The sequence below is a fragment of the Carcharhinus amblyrhynchos genome, chromosome 1 (genome assembly GCF_965287045.1).
Source record: "Carcharhinus amblyrhynchos chromosome 1, sCarAmb.v2.hapA, whole genome shotgun sequence".
NCBI lineage: Eukaryota > Metazoa > Chordata > Chondrichthyes > Carcharhiniformes > Carcharhinidae > Carcharhinus > Carcharhinus amblyrhynchos.
The window spans coordinates 37,688,007-37,714,701 of record NC_137324.1 but is presented as its reverse complement, the minus strand read 5'-3'; the positions used below and the strand labels follow the sequence as shown (position 1 = coordinate 37,714,701).

General features: G+C 41.4%; 1 protein-coding gene across 3 annotated transcripts; it reads left to right on the top strand.

The window, feature by feature from the left end:
- The first annotated feature begins 476 nt into the window (after window positions 1-476).
- On the top strand, window positions 477-26,695 carry taf1c (TATA-box binding protein associated factor, RNA polymerase I subunit C). 3 transcript variants are annotated; one of them, XM_080210086.1, is made up of 14 exons: window positions 477-674; window positions 3,845-3,941; window positions 6,275-6,384; window positions 6,795-6,890; window positions 12,703-12,773; window positions 13,728-13,975; window positions 15,499-15,627; window positions 17,796-17,904; window positions 19,205-19,276; window positions 19,860-19,995; window positions 20,891-21,019; window positions 22,588-22,765; window positions 23,421-23,558; window positions 25,077-26,695. In XM_080210086.1, the coding sequence occupies exons 1-14, from the start codon at window positions 534-536 to the stop codon at window positions 26,315-26,317; spliced, it is 2,895 nt and encodes a 964-aa protein (XP_080066212.1). In that variant the 5' UTR covers window positions 477-533; the 3' UTR covers window positions 26,318-26,695. The 3 variants fall into 3 exon arrangements, with proteins under 3 accessions (XP_080066212.1, XP_080066133.1, XP_080066296.1); XM_080210007.1 differs by having other exon boundaries at window positions 17,787-17,904; XM_080210170.1 differs by lacking the exon at window positions 477-674 and adding an exon at window positions 926-1,559 and having other exon boundaries at window positions 17,787-17,904.

The following is a 26,695-nucleotide window of genomic DNA, read 5'->3' as shown; positions in this document are numbered from 1 at the left end:
ACCTGGCAGCGCCTGGGGAGAGAGGAAGAGTCACCAATTCAGATGCTGCCTTGTCTGCGGGGGTTTGCCCAGCAATTTTCTGCTTCCATTTCAGATTTACCGCATTTGTTTTTATTCTACGACCAGAGTTGGCAACCCTCTGGTGGTTTCAGGCCGGTGCCACCCCACTGAACTGACAACGCTGACCAAAAACCCTCCACTGGAGAGACAGAGAAGACATTGACCTGTTTGAGAGTGCGAGACCCGGTTTCCATGGCAACACCGCTATTCCTTAGCCCTCACCAACATGGCGTCTTTAATCACCCCGCTAAGGTCACGTGCTCGGAGTCCGCAGCCGCCGCCGCCGCCAATTGGCCAAACCCCGCCCGCAGGCCCCGCCTGTCATTGTCTCGTCAGCGGGGCCGTCGGAAGGCCTCCGGTGATCTGATTGGCCGCCGCGGGCAGGCGCTGGCGCACGCGCAGTAGCGCGGCGGGCCTAGCCGGCCGCCTGTATGGGGACGGGTGCCGCGTGGGTGTAAGGCAGTGTAGCTCACATGGCGAGCGCCTTTCCCTATTCCCTGTTCCCCAGCTTCTACAATCCCGGCCCCTCTGCCAGGAACTCCCGGGAGCCAGGGGGCTGGGGTAAATATGAGCAGGTCCAGCCGTTCTGTGTGGAGAGCGGGGAGCAGCAGCAGGTGAGAGGGTAGCAGATCAGGCAGCACCTGTGTGAGGAGCAGAGAGTAAGAAGTCTGACAACTCCAGGTTAAAGTCCAACAGGTTTGTCCTTCATCGAGTGAGTGATGAAGGGGCAGTGCTCCGAAAGCTTGTGCCGCCAAATAAATCTGCTGGACTTTAACCTGGTGAGACTTCTCACGGAGGAGGAGAGAAACAAAGTTGAGCAGTCAGTCTTTGGATGGGGAATTCAACATCAATACCAGCACCAAGCATGATCAACAAAGCAAGCACCTAGTTTGGTTTCACTGTTGCAGGGAAGACCTCACCATGAGTGGTGAATACTGTATTGATTTGCTTTATTATTGTCACATGTGTTGGGATACAGTGAGAAGTATTGTTTCTTGTGTGCTTATACAGACAAAACATACCATTCATAGAGTACATAGGGAAAAAGGAAAGGAGAGGGCGCAGAATGTAGTGCTGCAGTCACAGATAGGTTGAGGACTGCTTACTATATTGGAGGAACTGCAATTAGATGTCCCAGCTAGGAATGTTTCGGGTCCTGTAGGCCAGTGTCATATGTGAGATGATGCCAGGGAAAGGAGAGTGATTGAATTCTGTATGCACTTCTGGCCTGATTTAAGGAAGGATGCAAAAGTGTTCAGAGGAGGTTTACTGGATTGATACTGGAATGAGTGCGTTCTCCTATATTGTGGGGAAATTTTAAGAGGTGGCCAATTGTGTCTTAAACTAAGGCAATTCAATACTTACAAGGCAAATATCTCTGAATAAAAGACATAACAAATTTATGAAATGTAGAACAGAATACAAGTGTACGGCCTGCCAGAGTCTGACGAAGGGTTAAATAGCTCTGAGGACAGAGCAACAGAACGTCTCTGAAAGAAGTAACTCTAATTTACTCTGTAATTAAAATGCAGATCAGTTAATCTTTTTCATAATCAATAATTCCATCTTTCATTAGCTTAAAATCAATTCCATTTAACACTCATACGTAAATACAAAACTCTGTCAGATACCTCAGCCAACCATAAGATACTTAATAGTATGGTGATATCTTATTCTTCCAACTGATTCCCGACATAGTCTCCCCTTGTCATTAACTAAATCTCTGTCAGTCAGTAACGGCAGATGCTACTGCAATGGATGTTTCCACCGGCTCGCTGTCAAGTTGAACACACGTGTTCCTGCACCCAGGTTCATATCTATTCTGTGTCTGGGCAATGAATAAAACTATTCTTAATGTCACATAATGTGTAACCTCTTAAGAATGTCATCCAATAGGACTTGCTGATTAGTCTGTTCCCAGGCCTTTGACTTTAAACTACTGACTCCAACTGCCATGCCTTTTGGTACCTTTGCTTGATTAAAGCATATGTTTACATGGAAATATATTGAAAAATATCAGCATATATGGTTTAAAATCAATTATTTGTTTTGATTCAATTATTGCATTCACATATGTGTAAGCTGTGTTAGTTTGCCCAATAATAGTTTAACTCTTTATTAATTCTTTGTCCTCTGAAAGACTGCATTCTGCCTATAAATCTATTAGCTGATTAGAAATCCCCTTCCACATCTGATGAGGAAACGGTGGACAGGTTGGGCTAGTTTCTAGTAGGGTTTGTCTCCGCCAGGTGGATTTGGAAAGGATGTTTCTTCTTGTAGGTGAGTTCAGAATTAGAGAGCAGATTTTAAAATTACAGGTTTTTTCGGACAGTGATGAGGAGAAGTTTTTTTAAAGCTCTGCATTGGAAAGTGATGGAAGCGGAGTTGTTGAATATTTTTAAGGTGGATGCGGGTAGATTCTTGACAGACAAGGGAATCATTTCTTTTCGGGAGGTAGTTGGGAATGTGGAACTCAACGCAAACAAATCAGCAGGATCTTATTGAATGACAGGGTAGACTCAAGGGGCCAAATGGCCTACTTGGGTTTCTATTTCATGTGTTGGTAAAAGGTGAATGAGGGTGTTATGAGGGAAATTTTTCTTTGAAAAATGCGCAGGCAAGGGAAAATCTGCCTTTTTTCTTTCTTAGTGTCACAAATAGGCTTATGTTAACACTGTGATGAGGTTACTGTGAAAACCTCCATGTTTCATGGAGAGGATCTTATTAGATTCGATGGAAAGTGAGACTAAGGGAAGGGGTCCTATTATGGTTCTGAGAAGAGGTAGGCAGGATAAAGTTAAAATTACTTTACATAGTGCAAATACATTGGATATTTAAGTTAATTGAAAATTTTTAAAAATCGCTCAAAAAAAAGACTTTTCACAGGGGCTTAGGTTTAAATGTTCTGACAGTAAATTGGAAGTTTGCAATATTGTTGGCACTTCTTAAAGGATGCAACATTAATTAATACTGATTAACCTAAATCTTTTTGAAAAGAGACATGTTGTCTAAGCTTTTCATCTTGCACTCATCAGGACAACGAAAACATAAAAACATAAGAACATAAGAAATAGGAGCAGGAGTAGGCCATCTAGCCCCTCGAGCCTGCCCTGCCATTCAATAAGATCATGGCTGATCTGTCATGGCTCAGTTCCACATTCCCGCCCTCTCCCCATAACCCTTAATCCCCTTGCCTATCAAAAACCTATCAACCCACGTCTTAAAAGTATTGAGCAAGGCAGCCTCCACCACTTCAACGGGCAGAGAATTCCGGAGATTCACCACCCTTTGAGTGAAGAAGTTCCTCCTCAACTCCGTTCTAAACCGCACCCCCCCCCCCCTTTATCCTGAGGCTGTGCCCTCTAGTCCTGCTGTCCTTTCTGAGCGGGAAGAGCCTCTCCACCTCTATCCTATCCATCCCATTCATCATCTTATACGTCTCAATGAGATCTCCCCTCATTCTTCTAAACTCCAACAAGTACAAGCCCAGTCTACTCAAAAGAATGCTGAATTTCAAACAATGATGTCAGTTTATGTTATAGGATAAAAGGATGCTGATTAGTTGACAAGTTGACTCTGGCCAAGGTGTTTCCAATAGAGAAAATAATGGGGAACTATAGATTCCCCAAACTTGAGTAATTAAAAAAAAAATGCAAGGCTTGATCTTATTCCTTTTGTTTGCCGATAACTAGTCTCTTCATATGAACATATACATTTGTACATGGGGGACCCATTCCTGAATTATGATATTTTATATATAATACATACACAACTGTTGTTGCAGGAAACAGAGTTGAAATGGTCAGCCCTGAAAAGCCTGAAGCAAGAAAATTGGGAACCATTGGAACCTGTTGTAGTTCCACTTCTTCCAGCCAAATCAGGTAATGCAAAATTGGTTTCATGTGTTAACTAAGTTATTAGTAACACTGTGAGTAGATCAAATGAGAGATCGTGGATGAAACACATTCCAGTGAAGATATTTTGCTATTCAGTTGTCTTTCCATTGTCACCAGCACTATTACAGCAGAAGTTTGCTGGGCAGATTTCCATCACGTGATAAACAGGTTGTTGTGAGAACTAACGCAAAACACTTCAGATGCTGAAAATCTAAAATGAAAATGAGAGTGTGGCAAAAAACATCAGCAGGGCAGGCAAAACTTGGAGCAAGAAGCTGAGTTGTTTGAGGTTGACGACCTTTCATCAGACCTGGAAACTGCAATATCCATAATACACAATATTAACCTTGCTTCAGCATTAAAGTTAAGTTTATTTGGTAGTCACAAATTAGGCTTTCGTTAACACTGCAATGAAGTTATCGTGAAATTCCCCTAGTCGCCACACTTCGGGTCAATGCGCCTGACTAGCACGTCTTTCAGACTATGGGAGGAAACCGGAGCACCCGGAGGAAACCCATGCAGACACAGGGAGAACGTGCAAACACCACACAGACAGTCATCCAAGCCTGGAATCGAACTCAGGTCCTTGGTGCAGCACTAACCACTGTGCCACCGTGACGTCCATTATGTTGTTTTGGTAACATTCTCAATTGCTTATATCGCGTTTGTATGGCAAAAATGCAGATATTCAAGCATGAACATTTAAACAGTGGGTTAGCCAAAGTAAGCATTTGTGGATATTGGGTGAGGATAAGTCTGTGGTTGAACAATTGGAATCATTCATAGTGTAAACTCATATGAAGAATGACCACTATGCTTTGGTACTGGGGAGCGGTTGGATTGATCAAACTGATGTGGCAAAAATACTGAATAATCAAACGGGAAAAGTTGGGGAAGAAATGAATACAATAACTGTCACTAGAAAAGAAGTATTATAGAAACTAATGGGGTTGAAAGCAAATAGTTACCCTGGATTTGATGGGTTGCATCTTAGGATATTAAAGAGAGTAGCTACAGAGATAATAGATGCACTAGTAATAATCTTCCAAGATTCCTTAAATATAGGAAAAGACCCAAAGGATTGGAAAACTGCCAGTGTGACACCCTTGTTCAAAAAGGGTAACTATAAGCCAGGTAGCTTAACATTTGTCATTGGAAAATGTCAGAGTCCATTTAAGCAGTGTCAACATGGCTTCATGCTTGATGAATTTATTAGAATTCTTAGAGGTGATAACAAGCGGGACAGCTAAAGGTGAACCAGTAGATATAATATGCTTGGATTTCCAAAAAGCATTTGATAAGGTACCACACAAAAAGGCTACTTCATAGGATAAAAACCCATGGAGCTGGGGGTAATATATTTGATTTGATTTATTTTCGTCACGTGTATTGGTATACAGTGAAAAATATTGCTTCTTGCGCATTATGCAGACAAAGCATACCATTTGGGTAAAGAGGGGCATTTTCAAGATGACAATCTGTAACTCGTGGAGAGGCACAGGGACCAGTGCTTGGGGCCACAGTTATTTAAAATATGTATCAATGGTTTTATTGCTAAGGATATTAAAGAAAGTAGCAACAGAGACAGTGGATATACTAGTCATAATCTTCCAGGATTCCTGAAATTCAGGAAAAGCCCCAAAGGATTGGAAAACTGCCAATGTGACACCCTCATTTAGAAAGAAAGGGAAACAAAAAACAGGTACCTGTAGGCCAGTTAGTTTAACATCCGTCATTGGGAAAATGTTAGTCTTCATTTGAAATAAATGGGAAGGCAAGTCATGAGGATGACTAAGACTTAAACTTATAGCTACAAACTGAACTATGGGTTGACACCTAATAGCTGAGATCCAAGCACTAACCTTGTTGCAATCCTGAAATTGACTAATTTATTCCTATACTCTGTATCTGTTTGTCAATTAATCCACAAAGAATGTGAATACATTACCCCATACCATAAGGCCTAATTTTGTATAACAACTTATTTTGTGGCAACTTATTAAACGCCTTCTGAAAATCCAAATATACAACATCTACTGGTTCCCTCTTATCTACCCAGCTCGTCCATCAAAACTCTAAAAGTAGGTCAAACGTGATTTTTGTTTCATAGAACTGCGTTGACTCTATCTTTATCATTGTTATCTATGAAATATGCATCATTAGTGAACAAAACATATTTTCAAAGCTTTGTTATTTGGTTTATTCCATTAAAACAATTTTGTTCAGAAACTGGCCTTTATTGGGAGTCTTAATTTTTGTGTGATGGGTTTGTACCTTATTTTGTTTGTTGCTGAAGTCAATTTCTTTTTCTTTGTTAGCGTTGAAGTTTCGCCCTGTGAGCCTGGAAGATCTTTCTTACACAGGGAGGATAATGGCAGCTGGATTAAGAAATGACATGACAATGCATCCACTTAACTTCACGGAACAGGCATGATACATGAAGCATTTTATTTCTTATTTCATGATTACATATGTTGACATATAGATTAAGACCTGAAGTACCTATAGTGTATAAACTCATTATAAAAATTGTGATTCTGTCTGGCCCCATAGTTATTAAATGTACATCTTTTTTTTACTGAAGGCAGTAAAGTCTTTTTCTGCAAGCACTGGCTTTATTATTTGTAACTAAGCTTGATATTGAAGTTTGTTTAAAAAACTTTTAAAACAGGGGTCTGTATACTTTTTAACTGGAATGTGATCTGATAGTTACAACATGCTAAGTCATGGCATAACGTAAAATGCATTTCTAAAATATTCAAGGAAGGATATAACTATTTGCATTGCATTTACTTTCTTGCATGTTTGTGTCACTGTTGCATTTTTATAATTTTGCAGATGGCGAACTTCTTTCTTGATCAACCTGATGATGCCTTCAGTTCAATGGGTAAACTTCTAGAGGAGAACTTTTATTTTGGAAATTCAGTCCTCAGAGTAAGGATTGTGTTTGCTTTCTGTAAACTAATTGCAAGAATCTCATGAAATTGTAACAGCTGAATTATATAATCTAAGTGAATTGTGTGATTTATTGTTGTTCCCAGAAGGTTGTAGTTAGATGTCAATATTATTTTATTGATCTAATATTATAGAATAAATGGGAGGATCTTGAGAGGGACCTTTTTCTGTAGAAACATAGAAAAACTACTGCACAACACAGGCCCTTCAGCCCACAAAGTTATGCCGAACATGTCCCTACCTTAGAGATTACTAGGCATCTCTGTAACCCTCTATCTTACTAAGTTCCATGTACTTATCTAAAAGTCTCTTAAAAGACCCTATCGAATCCACCTCCACCACTGTTGCTGGCAGCCCATTCCATGCACCCACCACTCTCTGAGTGAAAGACTTACCCCTAACATCTCCTCTGTACCTACTCCCCAGCATCTTAAACCTGTGTCCTCTTGTGGCAACCATTTCAGCCCTGGGAAAAAGCCTCTGGCTATCCATTCGATCAATATCTCTCAACATCTTATACACCTCTATCAGGTCACCCCTCATCTTTCGTCTCTCCAAGGAGAAAAGGCTGAGCTTACTCAACCTATCCTCATAAGGCATGCTCCCTAACCCAGGCAACATCCTTGTAAGTCTCCTCTGCACCCTTTCTATGGCTTCCACATCCTTCCTGTAATGGGACGACCAGAACTGATCACAGTACTCCAAGTGGGGTCTAACCAGGGTCCTATATAGCTGCAACGTTATCTCTCGACTCCTAAATTCAGTTCCTCGATTGATGAAGGCCAGTACACCATATGCCTTCTTAACCACAGCTTCAACCTGCGCAGCTGCTTTGAGCATCCTATGAACTCGGACCCCAAGATCCTTCTGATCTTCCACACTGCCAAGAGTCCTACCATTAATATTATATTCTGCCATCCTATTTGACCTGCCAAAATGAACCATTTCGCACTTATTTGGGTTGAATTCCATCTGCCACTTCTCTGCCTAGTCTGCATCCTATCAATGTTGCTCTGCAACTTCTGACATCCCTCCACACTATCCACAACACCTCCAACCTTTGAGTCATCAGCAAACTTACCAGCCCATCTCTCCACCCCCTCATCCAGGTCATTTATAAAATTCACAAAGAGTAAGGGTCCCAAAACAGATCCCCTGGGGCACTGCACTGGTGACCGACCTCCATGCAGAATATGACCCATCTGTAACCACTCTTTGCCTTCTGTGGGCAAGCCAGTTCTGGATCCACAAAGCAATGTCCCCTTGGATCTCATGCCCCCTCACTTTCTCAATAAGCCTTCCACGGGGCACCTTATCAAATGTCTTGCTGAAGTCCATATATACTACATCTACTGCCCTTTCTTCATCAACGTGTTTAGTCACATCCTCAAAAAATTCAATCAGGTTCATAAGGCACGATCTGCCTTTGACAAAGCCATGCTGACTATTCTTAATCATGTTTATACCTCTCCAAATGTTCATAAATCCTGTCTCTCAGGATCTTCCCCATCAACTTATCAACCACTGAGGTTATACTCACTGTTCTATCATTTTCAGGGCTATCTCTACTCCCTTGAATAAAGGAACAACATCCGCAATCCTCCGGAACCTCTCCCAACTCCATTGATAATGCAAAGATCATCGCCGGAGCTCAGCAATCTCCTCCCTCGCCTCCCACAGTCGCCTGGGGTACATTCCATCCAGTCCCAGCGACTTATCTAACTTGATGCTTTTCAAAAGCTCCAACACATCCTCTTTCTTAATATCTATATGCTCAAGGTTTTCAGTCTGCTGCAAGTCTTCACTACAACCACCAAGATCCTTTTCCACTGTGAATACTGAAGTAAAGTATTCATTAAGTACCTCTGCTATTTCTTCTGGTTCCATACAAACTTTCCCACTGTCACACTTGATAGGTCCTATTCTTTCATGTCTTATCCTCCTGCTCTTCACATACTTGCAGAATGCCTTGAGGTTTTCCTTAATCCTGCCTGCCAAGGCCTTCTCATGCCCTTCTGGCTCTCCTAATTTCCTTCTTAAGATCCTTTCTATTAGCCGTATACTATTTTAGATCTCTAACATTACCTAGCTTTCTGAACCTTTTGTAAGCTTTTCTTCTTGACTAGATTTAATACAGCCTTTGTACACCACGGTTCCTGTAACCTACCACAGCTTCCCTGTCTCACTGGGACGTTGCTATGCACAACGCCAGACAAATATTCCCTGAAAATTTGCCACATTTCTTCCGTACATTTCCCTGAGAAAACCTCTTTCCAATTTAAGCCTCCAATTTCCTGCCTGATAGCCTCATAATTCCCCTTACTCCAATTAAACACTTTCTAACTTGTCTGATCCTATCTTTCTCCAATGCTATTATAAAGGAGATAGAATTATGATCGCTATCTCCAAAATGCTCTCCCACTGAGAGATCTGACACCTGACCAGATTCATTTCCCGATACCAAATCAAGTACACCCTCTCCTTTTGTAGGCTTATCTACCTTGAGTGAATGTCTACAGATCTCTGAAGGTAGCAGGAATGTTTGATAAAGTGGTTAAGAAAGTTTATGGAATCCTTTCATTTTTAGCTGAGGAATGGAGCATTAGAGCAGGGAGGTTATGCTGGAGCTGTATAAAATGCTAGTTAGGCTAAAGCTTAGTACTGCATGTAGTTCTGGTCGCCCCATTAGAGAAAGGATGTTATTTGTATTAGAGTGGGTACAAAGTCGATTCATGAAAAAGTTGACGGACAAGAGAACTGCAGCTTTGAAGAAAGGTTGGATATTCTGGGGTTGCTCTCCTTAGAATAGAGGATGCTGAGAGGACATTTGACTGAGGTGTAAGGTTGTGAGGGGCTTAGATAGAGTGGATGGATAATGCCTATTTCTCTTAGCAGAAAGGTCAGTGGTTAGGGATTTGAAGTGATTGGTAGGCGAAGATATGAGGAAAATACTTTTCTCACCCAGAGTTTTGTAGGATTCTGGAATTCACTGTCTGAAAGAGTAGTAGACGCAGAAACACTCGACTCATTTACAATATGTCTGGATACGCTATTGAAGTCCAGTAACCTCAGGGCTATGGACCAAGTGCAGGAAAATGGGATTAGGTTGCAGGGAAGGGCTCATTTTTTTTTGGCTGGCGCAGACGTGATGGGCAGAGTGGCCTATTTCTAAATTTTCTAAATATCTGTAAAGGAGGAATGTGGGGAGAGCACAAGGGGGTATTGCTGGCTAACTCCCTAAGAGGACCAGCAGGGACAGATGGTCCATGTAACAATGTTATAATGATTCTACAGTCCTGTTATATGTTTTATATGTAGGCTGAGTTAAGGCAATTGAATTTTAACGTAGCTAAATGTAGATATTGTACTTCGGAACAGTTAATAGTAAGGAGCCAAAGTTTATTTATTAGTCACAAATAAGGCTTACATTAACACTGCAACGAAGTTACTATGAAATTCCCCTATTCGCTACAGTCCAGTACCTATTTGAATCAATGCACCTAACCAGCACGTCTTTCGTACTGTGGGAGGAAACCTGAGTATCCGGAAGAAACCCAAGCAGACATAGGGAGAACGTGTAAACTGCACGCAGATAGTGACCCAAGCTGGGAATCGAACCTGGGTCCCTGGTGCCGTGAGGCAGCAGTGCTAACTAGCCACTGTGCCTCCCAGTTCTGGGATGAATCTACCAAATTATTTAGAATAGAATTGTGTGTTGTAGAAAGTGACATGGTTTATCCAAAATTATTCAAGCCTATTACCATGTTCCAAGCAAAAGTCAGCGTTGTGCATTTCTGGAAACCTCCTCAGATAATGGTTGTAACATTAATGTACAACAATTTTTAAGATGTGAATAATCAAGACTAAAACATACCTGATCTGCCCTCAATTTACCTAAGTCAAAATGCTGCCCAAGTTTAAATTCTAACCAGTTGGATTAAAGGGGAAAAAGATAAACAAGGTTCCTTTGCTTAGTTACCTTCCTGTGACCATCTCTGAAAATGTGTTTAGATGTTAGGCAAGGTTACTACCCTCAATGCTTGAAAATGTCTGGACTTGCATAAGAACATAAGAAGCAGGAGTAGGCCATCTAGCCCTTCGAGCCTGCTCCGCCATTCAATAAGATCATGGCTGATCTGAAGTGGATCAGTTCAACTTTCCCGCTTTCTCCCCATATCCTTAATTCCCTTGTCTGTCAAAAACCTATCTACCTGTGACTTAAATATATTTAGCGAGGTAGCCTCCACCACTTCAACGGGCAGAGAATTCCAGGGATTCACCACCCTTTGAGTGAAGAAGTTCCTCCTCAACTCCGATCTAAACTGCGCCCCCCCCCCCTTTATTTTGAGGCTGTGCCCTCTAGTCCTGCTAACCTTTCTAAGCATGAAGAATCTCTCTACCTCTGCCCTATCCATCCCTTTCATTATCTTATACGTCTCTATAAGATCCCCCCTCATCCTTCTAAACTCCACCCAGTACAGACCCAGTCCATTTAGTCTCTCTTCATATTCCAACCCCCTCATCTCCGGTATCAGCTTAGTGAACCTCCTCTGCACTCCCTCCAAGGCCAAAATATCCTTGCGCAAATGCGGCGACCAAAACTGCACACAGTACTCCAGCTGCGGCCTCACCAGTACCCTGTTCAGTGCAGCAAGACCTCCCTGCTTTTATATTCTATCCCCCTCGCGATAAAGGCCAACATTCTATTCGCCTTCTTGATCACCTGCTGCACCTGCAGACTGGGTTTTTGCGACTCATGCACAAGGACCCCCAGGTCCCTCTGCACCGTAGCATGCTGCAGCTTTTCACCCTTTAAATGTAATCCCTCCTACTATTATTTCTGCCAAAGTGGATAACCTCACACTTGCTAACATTATACTCCATCTGCCAGGTCCTCGCCCACTTGCTTAGCCTATCCAGATCTCTCTGCAGACTTTCCACACCCTCCACGCAATTCCACACGCTCCTCGCAACTTGACCTGAAGATAGTCACTTTGGCCAATAATACATCACCAGTCAGCATCTGTAATGACAAATGGTGGTAGGCGCAGAAGTGAAGAACCAATAGCATTAACAGAAAAAATGCAGGATGGATGGGGAGGTGATGGCCTACTAGTGGTATCGCTAGACTATTAATCCAGATACTCAACCAATATTCCGAGGACCTGAGTTCAAATCTTGTATTGGCAGATGGTCGAATTTGAACTCAATTAAAAAAACTATCTGGAATTAGGAACCTACTGATGTCCGTGAAATCATTGTCGATTGTCGGAAAAACCCACCTGATTCACTAATGTTCTTTAGGGAAGGAAATCTGCTGTCCTTATCTGGCCTGGCCTACAGTCACAGCAATGCAGTTGACTCTCAACTGCCCATGGGCAATTAGGGATGGGCAATAAATGCTGGCCAGCCAGTGATGCCCCTGCCCACGAATGAATTTTTTTAAAGAAGAGCTTTTCTCTTGTCCATGGGGATGAGAAAAATTACCTTGCCGCTGGTCTGCCATCGACACAAATGTTGATGCTTCTGTAGATCTGCTAAGAATGTGCCTTGCCTTTGTTTTTCAGAACTGTTCCTCATTACGACTTATGACAGTGGTATATGACCAGCCTGGCTGCCAGCTTGAGCATTTCTGCCTTCCACTGCCAAATTCCCTTATTATTCCGAGTTATCCTGGGCTCCCGGACCACTCCAAATTAGAATTGCTTAATTGCCTTCAGTGTTTAATATTGTAAGTACAGAGAGCTTTGGTTACCAAAATGTTTCATTGCTGCACTGTTCTTTCTCCAAGGGAAAGGCAAGACAGACAGCAATAAGTATAAAACATTTGAAGACATTTACAGAGCGAGTACAACGGAGAGAGTAAGTACCATCAGAATTTACATCCTGCAAAGAATGTGTACCATAATGTTGCTCTTTCCAGAGGCATCCCTCACGTAAGATTCAGTTCTCCAGGTCACATTTCACTTGTGACATTATGATTTATTGAAACAAAATGTAATCCAAAGCTGTGTGGGTTAGGTTGATTGGCCGTGCTAAATTGACCCCTTTGCTGGAATTCTGCCACCCTGCCCGCCATGGGAATCAGAGAGAGAGGGGGAGTTGGGGAGGGGTTGGGGGTTGGGGGGTGGAGAGGGAGGTGGACAGACAGACAATGGGAAGCTCCATTGGCCTCGGGCAGTATTTTCCGGTCATGCGTTGAGCAAGGCCACAAAATCCCACCCTTAGCATCGGGGGATTAGCAGGGTAAATATGTGGGATTACAGGGATTGGGCCTGGGTGGGATTGTTGGTGCTGACTCGATGGGCTGATTGGCCTCCTGCACTGCACTGATTCTATTCCAGCAACTCTACATTAGCCCAGCAAATGAAATTTGGGTTTTAGTGAGCGTGTGGAAAATTTGAAACTCAATGTTTGTCACTTAGAGCCTTTATAAAAATTCATTAATGGAATGTAGGAATTGCTGGCTAAGCGATACCCGTGTCCCACAAATGAATAAAAAACAAACAAGGCTGATTAGGAATCTCTCCTGCTCCTACCATCTGCTATTGTTGTATGTTAGAGAGACTCAGAGTCAATGCTCAGCTTGTTTGGCTATGTCATGAATGCACCTTGCCTGATTATCAAGTTGTAAACCTGGACCTACTGGCTCAGAGACAGGAATGCTACCATTTGCACCACAAGACCTCAAGTATAATATTAGAGTGATTTGCGATAGTATATTGTATGTATTTTGCATATAGACCCACAAAAGTGTGCAGATGATGACTGCCCATTTAGCATTTCTCTGATACGTGCTCTTCATTAATTTTATAGATGCCCACTTTCTAGTGGGAGTAAGCGAGCCAGATTTTTAAATCTGTTTTTGAGGGAGTCTGTTTTTGATATTCCACCAAACCTGCTGGCAGAAAATATTCATGAAGAAATGAAGATTCAAAGAAACAAGCTGCTGTTTGATCATTCGGCCACTGGAGGTGCCCTGGTATACTGTCCTTTCTCCAAAGAAGCCCGTTCAGAAGAAGGATGTCTGATCTATCCTGGCAGTGAATCCATGAACTCACTCCGTATCCTTTGGGTAACTTGCCTCACTTGTTTATGAAAAGGTTATTTATTGTTATACTTTGCACTTTTATTTTTAGCTCAAATCTATGCTGCAAATGAGGCAACTTGGTTGTAAAGTAGCCTGTCTTCACTTCCCCTTAAAAACAACACCCCTGCCCCTGATTCTTCCAGAAACAATGTAATGAAAAAGTCTTTATGATGAGACCAATGTAGTCTGAACTCTGACTTCTTACCACCTGGAAGAACAAGAGCAGCAGTTACGGGGGCAGCATGGTGGCACAGTGGTTAGCACTGCTGCTTCGCAGCTCCAGGAACCTGGGTTCGATTCCCAGCTTGGGTCACTGCCTGTGTGGAGTTTGAACGTTTTCCCTGTGTCTGCGTGGGTTTCCTCCAATTTCGTCCCACAGTCCAAAGATGTGCAGATTAGGTGCATTGGCCGTGGTAACTTGCCTCTTAGTGTCCCAGGATGCATAGGATAGAGGTAAATATATGGGGTTATGGGGATAGGGCCTAAATGGGATTGTTGTCAGTGCAGACTCTGCACTGTAGGGTTTCTATGATTTCTAAACGATATACGGGTTTCTCTCCAAATCATACACCACACTGATTTGGAACTATATTGCCACTCTTTCACTGTCTCTCCATAAAATAATATGGAACTTACTGTAAAACAGCCCTGTGGGTGTATGATATTTCATACTCCTCCTTTATTACAATGTCTGTTTTGTGAAAACAGAAACAAAATCTTCAGTCAGAACTCATGTCTTTTGCCTACATGCATGTGTTATCCCTAAATGATCCCACTATTTCCTGACAAGCCCTTTTACTCTTTGTGTTTATAAAATAAATCTGGGTTTTCCTTGATTTTTCTTTCTTTCTCGTGCCCTCTATTTTACTTTCGTAGAATCTACAGTGAGAAACAGGAGCCATTTGGCCCACTGAGTCTGCACTGACATTAATCTGTCCAATTCTGTCCAGCTGGGGATCAAACCTGGGTCCCTGGCGCGGTGAGGCAGCAGTGTTAACCACTGTGCCGTGCACTAACCAGCACGTCTTTTCGGACTGTGGAAGGAAATCCACGCAGACACAGGGAGAACATGCAGACTCCACACACACAGTGACCCAAGCTGGGAAATTTGTGATGGAGACTTGGACTAAATCATTTTTAATGTGCTAATAGAACATGTATGTCCCTTGTATTATTTCTCTTTAATTAGCCTTATTTACTGGAAATGTAAATAGTTTCAGAACTGAGATGTTAAGTTTGTCACAGCTGGAATTTTGGTTTTTCAAACACAAGTTGAAGGAAAAACACATGTCTGCTTATGCAAGGCACCAACAAAGTTGCAATGCGTGAATGTTCTGAGTTTTGAAGAAATATTATTTGGGGAAAAAAAATAGTACCAACAACAAGTTTACTATCACCATTCCAATACTCTGTCGCTTTGGTGATCAATAATGCACAATTGTTAAAGGCTACATTTTATCAGTACTTTGTCAAAGTTCCTTAATATGTTGATATCAGATTTTCGCAAAATCAAGTTAGGTTTTGATGATGATAAAATGCCCAATCTGAATGTGAAATTTAAACCAGTGAAGTTTAACTTGAATGGTAGAATCAATCAAATAGATTCCAGTACTGTGGAAGAAGAAGGTAACTATGTATGTAAACCATTGAGATCGGGAGCGCTGCTTATTATTTAGAATTTATTTTAAATAGAAACGACTTGTATTTATATGGCACCTTTGCACAAGGTGGAGGCGATGGCCTAGAGGTATTATCACTGGACTATTAATCCAGAAACTCAGCTCATGTTCTGGGGATCCGTGTTCAAATGCTGCCTCGGTAGTTGATGGAATTTGAATTCAGTAAAGGGTATCTGAAATTAAGAATCTACAGATGACCATGAAATCATTGTCGATTGTTGGAAAAACCCATCAGGTTCACTCGTGTACTTCGGGGAAGAAAATCCGCCCTCCTCACCTGATCTGGCCTATGTGTGACTCCAGAGCCGCAGCAATGTGGTTGACTCACAACTGTTCTCGCGCAGCTAGGGATGGGCAACAAATGCTGGCCCAGCCAGCGATGTCTGTGTCCCACGAATGAATAAAAAAAAATTTAGGATGTCCCAAAACATTTCACATAGAAGTAGTCATTGTTTTAATTTGGGGACTGGGGGTTTGTGGCAACCAATTTATGCACAGCAAATTTCACAAAGTGTAATTCTCATGGTGCTGGCTGAGGAATAAATTTTGGTTAAGCTGTCAGGAGTCCTGCCCAGTTTTTCTTTGGACAGTGCAGTTTACGTCCATCAGAGAGTTTGGATAAATATCTCATCTTGGCAGTGCAGCATTTCTAAAGTTGTAACTGATGGAATTCCATAGGGTTCAGTGCTAAGTGCTTAGCTATTTACTATCTGTATAAATGACTTGGATGAAGGGAGCAAATATATCATAGCTAAACTTGCCAGTGACAACAGAGGTAGGAAAGTAACTTTTCAAGAGAAGATGGAAGTTAAATGAATGGACAAATAGTTGGCAGATGGAATATAACATGGGTAAAGGTGAGCTTGTTCACTTTGGTGGGAAGAATGGAAAAGCAGAATATTATTTTAATAAGAAAGGTTGCAGAATTCAGTGATACAGAGGGATCTAGATGTCCTGGTCCATTATTCACACATAGTATGGAGGTACAGCAAGTGATTAAGAAGGCAAATGGAATGTTGGTATTTATTGCAAGAGGAATGAAATGTAAAAGTAGGGAAGTTTTACCAAAGCTGTACAGGAGCTTGGTGAGATCACATCTGGATGTGTGCACTTTTGGTCTCCTTATTTAAAAATAGATATAATCACTTAAGAAACATTTCAGAGAAGGTTGACTGGACTCTTCCTGGGGTCAAGGGACTGTCTTATGAAGAAATGTTGAACAGTTTAGGCCTTTATTCATTGGAGTTTAGTAGAATGAGAGGCGATCTTATTGAAACATACAAAATCCGGAGGGCAGTTGAAAGCGTGCATACCCGAAGGATGTTTCGTCTTGAGGAGATTTAAACTTGCGGACATAGTTAAAAAATAAGAGGCCTCCCTTTAAGACAAAGATAGGGAGGAATCTTCTTCTCCCAAAGGGCTATTGGTGTGTGGAACTCTGTTTTCTAGAAAGTAATGAAAGCTGGACCTTTTTAAGTTTATCCAAAGTAGAGTTAGACAGATTTTTGATGATCTAGGGGCTGAAGAGTTATGGGGGGTAGATAGGAAAATGGAGGTGAGACCACAATCAGACCAGCCATGACCTTTGAATGGTGGAGAAGGCTCAAAGAACCAAATGACCTACTCATGCTCCTACATTCACATATCTCAAATATCGGCCTTTATCATGGGCATAAGTCTCTGAAGTGGATTCTATCGTACTAAGTCAGCAATGGAAGTTAATTTCGTAGAACTCCAGTTTCATTGATTAGTTCCCAACTTTTTGGGAGTTCTGGACCTATGCCAATGCCACTGAAAGGGACCAGTGTCTGAAATCCTGCATTTAATTTTCATTTAAATGCATATTTTGAAGACTTCGTTTGTTTTGATGTTTATTGCCCACATGGTTATAACTGTGTAAAACCACTCTACCCTCATTGAGAACATTTTGTGGGCTCAGGTGACTAAAAGGGACAAGAGCAGATTCATGTTCTGGTGTTATTAAATCCGTTGGATAGTGGAAGATATTTGTGCATGTCAGTGGCAGTTTTTTTTTCAATATTAAAATTTTGTTTACTGTGTATTATAAATGTGCTGTTTTATTCTCCAATCTTTTCTGAATGATAGTTTTTGTAGGAGTTCGGTCTGACTATTATTGTGGAGTATGGAAGTTATCGCAGGAAATGAATCCATCTGCCCTACAGGTGGTTCAGGTGGACAATATGGCTACCTGCATTAACGTCAGGTAAGTTCTGAATGCTCTATTTATCAGACTCATAATACCCTGGGCTTTCACAATCGGAATTACTTCTGCGACTTAAAATATTATCGCTTTAATTTATGGACTCAAGCACAGAATGCGTAGGGTTGTTGGGTCAAGAAAGTCAGCTTTTCTGATCTTAGGTGGCATTGGGAGTATGAGAAATTGAACCTATTTGCTTGTGTACAAGGTGGGCACCAACTTGAGAGGGTTGCCCTCTGGTGAGAGGCTGAGTAAATTGAGCCTGCATCTTCTAGAGTTTAGCAGACTCGATGGGCCGAATCACTGTATGATTCTAAGAGATCAACATTTACTTCAAAATGAGGGGTGATCACATTGAATTGTGCAAAATTCTGAAAGTGATTGACAAGGTAAACAATGAGAGGTCATTTCTTGCTGGGGAATCTACGATGCAATGTCACAGTCCTAAATAACACTTTATTTTGAGGCTGAGATGAGAATAAATTTCTTCATTCAGTTGTTTGTTAATCTTCGGAAATCTGTCTATGTAGATGCTCCACAGTTGTGTATACTGAAGGCTGGGATTCATGGATTTTTTTTATTTTGTGGAAAATTGAGGGATATGGGGAACAGATAGGAATATGGAGATTTTGATCAGAAGATTAGCCATGGTCATACTGAAAGGCAGAGCAGATCAAAGGCATGTGTGATCTACAGCTGTTCCTATTTGTTAACTCAGATCATCCAATTAGGATCTGAAACCTTTGACAGAATTTTATCATTTTGTAACTAAATGCCAATTTAGGTGGGAAAATCAGGGTGCAGCCCGCTGGCCCTGCTGACAGAAAGGAAGTTTACACACATTGTGCCTGTTTCAGCTAAACAAAATAAGTGACAACCATTGACTGACTTCATTCCCCAGGGTAATGCCTTGACCAATCAGAGTCAAACGGCTTTGTTTAAATTTCAAACTATGTTTGCCAGTTACCTGATGCGTTCTCCATGGCAACACCTCCACCAGTCAGAATTTATTTGCCAACCATCAGTATAAATTGTTGCTTTCCCCTCATATTGTAAGTGTCCTGTTGAGTGCAGGTGAAAATCTTCGACGTGTATCTCTTTTTTTTTTGGCAATTTATATCTATGGTGTTTTCTGGTTTGCACACTTGTGGTCAGACATTCTATGGTCATTCCATAATCCAGAAAATTCCAAAATCCAGAAATGATTTAATCTTGAGCATTCTGGACTGGAGAGGTTATATACAAAAGGTTTAGAAAAGTAGTTGTAAAATACTTCAGCAATGATCTTTTCTTTTTACCTCAGCCCTCATGTTCCTGGAGAACTGGTGATTGCCAGCGAGTGTGGAGCTGCCTACCTCTGGATCCTGGACAAAGGGTAATGTTAAAGTTTATTTATTAGTCACAAGTAAGGCTTACATTCACACTGCAATAAAGTTACTGCGACAATCCCTAGTTGCCACATTCCAGCACCTGAGGGAGAATTTAGCACAGCCAATTCACCTATCCTGCACATCTTTGGACTGTGGGAGGAAACTGGAGCACCCGGAGAAACCCACACAAACATGGGGAGAGTGCAAATTCCACACAGGCAGTGACCCAAGCCAGGAATTGAACCCAAGTCCCTGGTGCTGTGAGGCATCCGGGAAGTGCCCTTTCTCATGATGTATGGCATCAGCGCCAACATCTCCACATCATGCATAGGTGGCAAAATCATTCTAAGTAATTTCTGGATTAAGAAATGTGAGACAAAGCAAAGCTTCCATTTAATATGAGTTTACAGGGAATTGAACCTCAAGTTTGTGGAATCTTTCGTGTCTTGTAAAATTTGATATTATGCAGTCCGTGGAGTTGCTACTCAATGGGACTTGCTTGGTAGACCAATATGTTAATACTGCGTCACTCTAAGGAATCCTTTGTTATTCATTTTTATTTTCTTTCTTGTTAAAATGCTATCCTAGCCTTCAGAAAATCCGAAAGGAAACGGACAACCTCTACTTCAATGCTCAGTTGCCTTGGAGATGGTGTGATTTCACAGCTCACCCACGGGTCTACGTGTATGCTGATAGAACTGGACTTGATTTAACTGACATAAGGGTAAGTTTTTTTTTAAACTACTTGTAGAGTTTATGGGAGTTGAGTTCAGGAATGTTCTGTAATCTTTAAGAAATTGAGATTGTTGTTTGCTCTTTCCTCACCTCCCCACTTCCCAGTAAAAATGGCGAGAAGTGTATCTACTTATGTTAGGATGTGTTACTTATTGAGTTTTTAAAGCCAATGCAATAAATACCTTTGTGGTGTATTGCTGTACTCCTGGGTTGTCTGGACAGCTTTGTGCAGAAATAATTCAAACTTTAACACAAACATTTGCAGAAGGGCATGTCAGTGTAACAGTAGACCTTAGCATATGGTAGCAGCAACTGAAATATTCTACTGAAAACAGCAAATCTGTTGCATGGTTGTTGGGAATTTGAGCTTGACTTGGATGCTTTCTTAGGTTCAGTAACATTAGTCACTCCTGTATGCAGTTTAAATCTCTTACTTCTGTGGAATGGGAATTGATTCATTCTTGCCTTGTACCTAACAAACTCAGGAGCATAAGCAGATATACGTGTCTTTGATTCTCTTCAAGGGTGGATTTGATGTGATGTGATCAAATGCAAATCATTAAAATGCTCCATTTCACACAGCAAGAGATGTGATCCGTTTCACCTAATATTCAGTTAGTTTTTTTGACTTTCTGTAATCCAAAATAGTAATCTTGAGCACACGCAGTTTTAAAAGCACAATTTCAGAAGTTTTTTGTCTAAATCTTTTCTGGGGAAATGTAACTTTTTAAATGCTGAAACATAGCCACCGTGCACAGTATTTTCTTGCTATCTGTACAAGGCAGTAATACCTCCTGCTGCATAATGCAAAAGTATACTGAACATTGTTCCTGTCTGAATTCCATTTTCTGATTCTCAACTTTTTCACAATATGTAACTTTTAGGCTGGGGAGACCTATAACCAAACGTTGTTTAAGATAGGAGAGGCTGCTGACTGCCAGAAAGGGGAACGTGTAATTCTTCCTAAAAACCTACGAGATGTAAATCCATTCCATCATCTTATTACTACCCAGGTTCGTGCCTTTTAATACTTTTGGGGTTTGTAATTACCTGACATCGTTTTGCTTCTATGCCAGTCCGCTAGTGAAAATGAAATGAATGAATGGATCAGTCCACCAGGATGTGAACATGTCACCTTCGATTCATCACCATGTGGATGGGACATTAAAACAAACTCCTGTTCAACTGAGATACCATAGTTAGATTCAAAGAAGAGTTCTGGCATCCTGACAAGAAATTCCTCCCTCCCCATTAAGAACAGATTGATGGGCTATTTATCTCATTTGGTATTAGTGACCTTTTCAGTGTGCAAGTTAGCTACTGTTTGCCTGCAAAAGAGTTACTACGCATTAAAAATTAATTCATTGGTTGTGGGGCACTTTCAAATAAATCAAGGTTGTCCTATGATGATTTTTTTTAGCTCAATCATTGAACATGTTCAAGACAGAAATTAATAGGTAATGACATTGAGGATATGGGGCGTTTGAAAAAAAAATAAAGTTTACTTATATTAATCACAAGTAGTCTTCGTGAACACTGCAATGAAGTTACCGTGAAAATCCCCTAATCGCCACACTCCTGCGCCCATTTGGGTACACTGAGAGAGAATTTAGCATGGCCAATCCACCTAACCTGCACATCTTTGGACTGTGAGAAGAAACCAAGATGGATGGTTAGCCATGATCCAAATAAATGGCAAAGCAGGCTCGATGGGCCAAATACCCTACTGTTCTTGTCTTAACACCCTGTTTCTCAGACTAGCGTGTAAGCACATGTGTGCACATACTTTTCTCCACTTTGCTGTCTGCATTTTGGAGCTTGGGGATGTTGCAGAAATTTCGTCAAGTTGGGGGAGGTGGAGAAAGTAACCAAGTTATTTTTCAGAATTGCACTTTGAGCTCCAGTATGGATCCCTTCTATATTATAAGTCAACTTTAGTTCATTTCTGAATTGAACCAACCCTCTTTTGTTTAAATGAACTGATTAAGCTTTATATAGTTCTTCCAGCATTTAATAAATATTAGGTTTCCCTGACAGCATCCAAATGGTATGACAGATAGCAGGCAAGTAGCCTGTTTGATTCCTAGGTCTGTGAGGTAACTGACGGCACTGACGGTGTAATTTGACTTCTGCATCCAAAAATTAGGAAAGAGTAAAAATGATCTGGAATTCACCTCCCGTAAAGACGTGATTTAGTTTATATCAGCTCGGAACAAGATGAGGTCTGTGTGTGTCACACTTCACAGGTGCCTACTCGTATTTCGGTTGAAGTTTACCAATGAAATACAACCATTTTGTTAATGTACTGGAGAGTGGCTGATGCCAGGAGACTTTTCTCCAACCTGGATCAGTGGAGGGAAGAAAACGAGTGCCAAATAGTCCAGGAAAAAAGAAATTCTGATGCTTTCAGCTCCACAGCTTGGCAATTATTGGGGGGCGGGGGGGGGTTGTCATGATTTAAATGTTTTAAAACCTTGTACCTAATTGTGAAATCTTTGGAAGATTTGAAACTAATATTCAGTAATGATTTATTCTTGCGGTTGCTTGAATGCTAAATTAATATTTTGCTTTTCAAATATAGTACTCTGCCTACATTGTAGATGAACGATTTCCCACCCTACCAGTCCTGAAGTGGACCCACATGCTGGAATCACCACCACTGTTTGCACAGGTCGCATGTGGGGCAGCCAAGAACAGAACAAACAAGATTGTCCTGGGGACTCAACGCACACAGGAAGTGTTACTCCTGCAGTACTCAGGTGACTGGTAACTTCTAACTGTTCTTGTTAGTTAATGAGATTGTGTTTTCCTGCTTCATAGTAATGAGGTACTGGTAATTAAGGAGAAATATAGCATGTTTATGGAGGATGTAGGGGGTTGCAGAGCGACTGGTGGGGAAAGAGGGAGCACCTCCCTCCTCACCCGCCCCCAGCATTCTGCAGTTGTTGAGGAGAATTGGTGGCTACTTAAGACAAATCCCTGCACAACAACATTGTACATGTGCATGGCAGGTTCGTCCAGGTTTTCATAGACTCAATATCAATAAGTATTTTAAATACTATATATAAATAATGTCAGACTGGTGTCCTTGGCAGTGCCAGCTTGGGCCCCCTAGCACTGCCCACAAGTGGGTGCAATTGTAATGAACTAACTTATAAGGAAAGTTTTTTAAAAATGATTTACAAATCTTGTAATTAATGGAGCAACATTCCCACAAAAATAATGGTATTTGTTTCAGGGTCAGATTGGGTTGGTCAGTAATTATTACACTGATCACATTAAAACCCCAGTTACACCTCATTGATGGTCCGTTGTCAAAAACTCCACAAATTTCAGGCCGTTTGTGATAAAGTGGGAATGTGACTCATTTCAAAAATACTGAATTTTACCGTACCCTTTACAACCTCCATTTAGGTGGGATGCAGTTTCCTTGCCAGTCATTTGGTCCACCCCAAAAACTCTCCTGTATTTATGATATGATGCAACACCTACCGGTCAAGTTACCTCAGCAACATGAAGTGGTGGCTGAGAGGCTTCACTCTGCTGGAGCAGGTGAGATGTGATTCTTTTTCTTTAAATAGAAGGTATGGTTGAAACAGCCTGATAAGTAGTATAAACTGCAGAGCTGTATAAACATAAGATGTAATTACCATTTCACCATTTCTGCTTTGTATAATTTTATATAGAGTATAAAGATGAGGTGGCACAATGGTTAGTACTGCTGCCTCACAGCACCAGGGACCTGGGTTAGATTCCCTGCTTGGGTCACTGTCTCTGTGGAGTTTGCACATTCTCCCTTGTCCCCGTGAGTTTCCTGCGGGTGCTCCGGTTTTCTCCCACAGTCCAAAGATATGCAGGTTAGGTAGATTGGCCATGCTAACTTCTCCCTCAATGTACCTAAACAGGCGTTGGAGTGTGGCAACTAATACCTTCACTGCAGTGTTAACGTAACTCTACTTGCGACTAATAAATGCTGTATTTCCCATTTTAAAGTTTATTTATGAAATCCTGAAAGAACTTTCTTGATTCATTCGTGGGACATGGGCATCGCTGGCTGGCCAGTATTTATTGCCCATCCCTAGTTGCCTTTTGAGAAGGTGGTGGTGAGCTGCCTTCTTGAAGCACTGCAGTCCATGTTCTGTGGGTTGACCCACAATATTGTCAGGGAGGGAATTCCAGGATTTTGACCCAGCGACTGTGAAGGAACAGTGATATATTTCTAAGTCAGGATGGTGTGGGCTTGGAGAGGAACTTGCAGTGATGGTGTTCCCATTTATCTGCTGCCCTTGTCCTTCCAGATGAAAGTGTTCGTGGGTTTGGTAGGCGCTATCTAAGGACTTTTGGTGAATTGCTGCAGTGCATCGTGTGGATAGTACACACTGCTGCTTTACAAACATTGTATTGAGGTAGCAGAAAGGTATGTTACACTTCTAGTGTACCATTGGCTTAATGTACCATTGGCTGTATCTTGGAAAATGTAATTTCACTTGTGACAAGGTGCTGTCTCACAGGAGAGACTATAAGATATCATAGGAGCACAATTAGTCCATTCAGCCCATCAAGTCTGCTTCATTATTCACTTATGGTTGATAAGTTTCTCAGCCCCATACTCTACCATTTCCTGTATTCCATAATCCCCTTACCAATCGAGAACCTATCTATCTCTGTCGTGAATACACTCAGTGATTCAGAAAAAAGCAAAATGCTGTGGATTCTGGTATCTGAAACAAAAGCAGAAAATGCTGGAAAATTTCAGCAGGTCTAATAGATCTGTGGGGAGAGAATAGAACTGACTTATCGAGTCTAGAAGAGCCTTCATCAGCTCTAGACTTGAAATGTTGGCTCTATTATCTCCCCATAGATGCTGTCAGACCTGCTGAGAATTTCCGGCGTTTTCTGTCTCAATTACCTAGTTGGTACTTTATCAAATAAACAGTTCTGCAATTGAACATCCTTAATGTAAGTCATTTTATGTAATTGAGAGGGATAGGTCTGGCTTAAATTTACAATCTAGTTTAGGTAAACCAGAGTGACTGAAAGGAGGGACAAACCTTGTTTTTAATTTTGCAGGACTTGCAACACTTTACCATTGTCGTGGCAAAAAGTCCCTGTCTGTGTTTCAGCTCACTGCGGTGGGAGACTTGTTCTACCAGATGTTAATTCCTACGAGTTCATCAACCAATAGAAAAAGCATGATGAGTGAAGAGATACAATTGAACCATTCTGCAGAACCTAGGGATGGAGGAGCAGAAGATTTGGAACATGGGGAAAGTGAAAGACCAGAAGGAAACCCTTCACTAAATGGAGTAGATGGACAAAAATTGCAAAGCACTAATGAAACTTTAACACCCAGTTCTGCTGCACTTGCCACGTGTCGGAGGTGGATGAATTCAGTTTTGAAAAAGCAAAAGAAGTTTCAAAGTGGTTCCAATATGCTGCACAAACATGCTGTCTTCAGTACAAAGTTTCTGTTCACCGGTAAGGCGTTTAGGAAGGACAAAAAATCAACTGATACGTGCAGAGAAATGTGGGATAAAATGCACGCGATTATGGAAAAGAAGCAAGTGCTTTGTGACAGTACTTTTCCAGTACCGGATCATGTTCGTGTCCCAGATGTCGTGGATCCCTTGGTGTGGAGAGATGAACTAAGTCAAAGACTTACAGCCACGTGGGAAGGGAAGTGGAGTGAGTGGTGGGAGGAGAAGTTAGGCACGAACCGGAGTAAGAAAATCCAAGCACTGCGTGCAAAAAGGCGACGTCAAAAGTTAGCTAGAGCGGGGCAACGGACAGAGCTGTCGGGGAGCTTCACATCTTCAGTGTCTAACTTATCTGATTTCAGTGAATTTTCAGATTGGAGTAGATCCTCTGTGATGGATTTGCAACACAGTGATTATTTGTCTGGTACAGAAAGTAATGCTGTATCTAATACATTATCTGATGTAGAACAGTCAATTAGGACTGTTTCCGAAGACGCCCGACAGGAAAAGGAAGCTCAGCCCAATGTGTTTGTGGTGGAAGAAAGCCAGGCAGCAGCACCATTTTTTTCACAAGACATACAGTTAGTCAGTATTCCCAAGGAACGAGAGAGAATCCTCCAGAATTACTTGGCTGCATTGGACGACCATCCACCCCAACCTCCTCAGGAGGATGATGGAATAAACTTTCCGTTACCATTAGCTTCGTCCACGCAGACGTCTTTGGCAGAATCTTATCACGTGCCTTCTACTTGTGAAATGTCCTGGCGACCATCCTGCCACAGTCAGCTCAGACAAGCTCTGCCAAAGAAGAAAAGGGCCAGGATGGGTTTTTAAAGATTTTTACACCAAAAATATTGAACTGTCAATTTGGAAGGAATGAACTTCCATTCACCTTGATCAGATTTTGACTCTGACCAGTTTTTGCAAGATAATTCTTAATTCCCTTGTGGAAGTTTCCACTATCACATTGATCACATTTCCACCTGAATGGTTTGTTTGTGTGTGTATTAAAAAACATATATTTATTTATAAAAAAGAAGTAATTGTTAAATTAGTGCTGCCCAGATTTTTCTTCAGTTGCGTTATTGGCAAGCTATCTGAATATTCTGAGGCTAATATAAAGAAAACACATTTGGGGTGTGTAATACTTAATTGTATTTTGTAAAATCTGTGAAACTATTTTCCCAGTTCTTAACGTTTCCTTATTTGCAA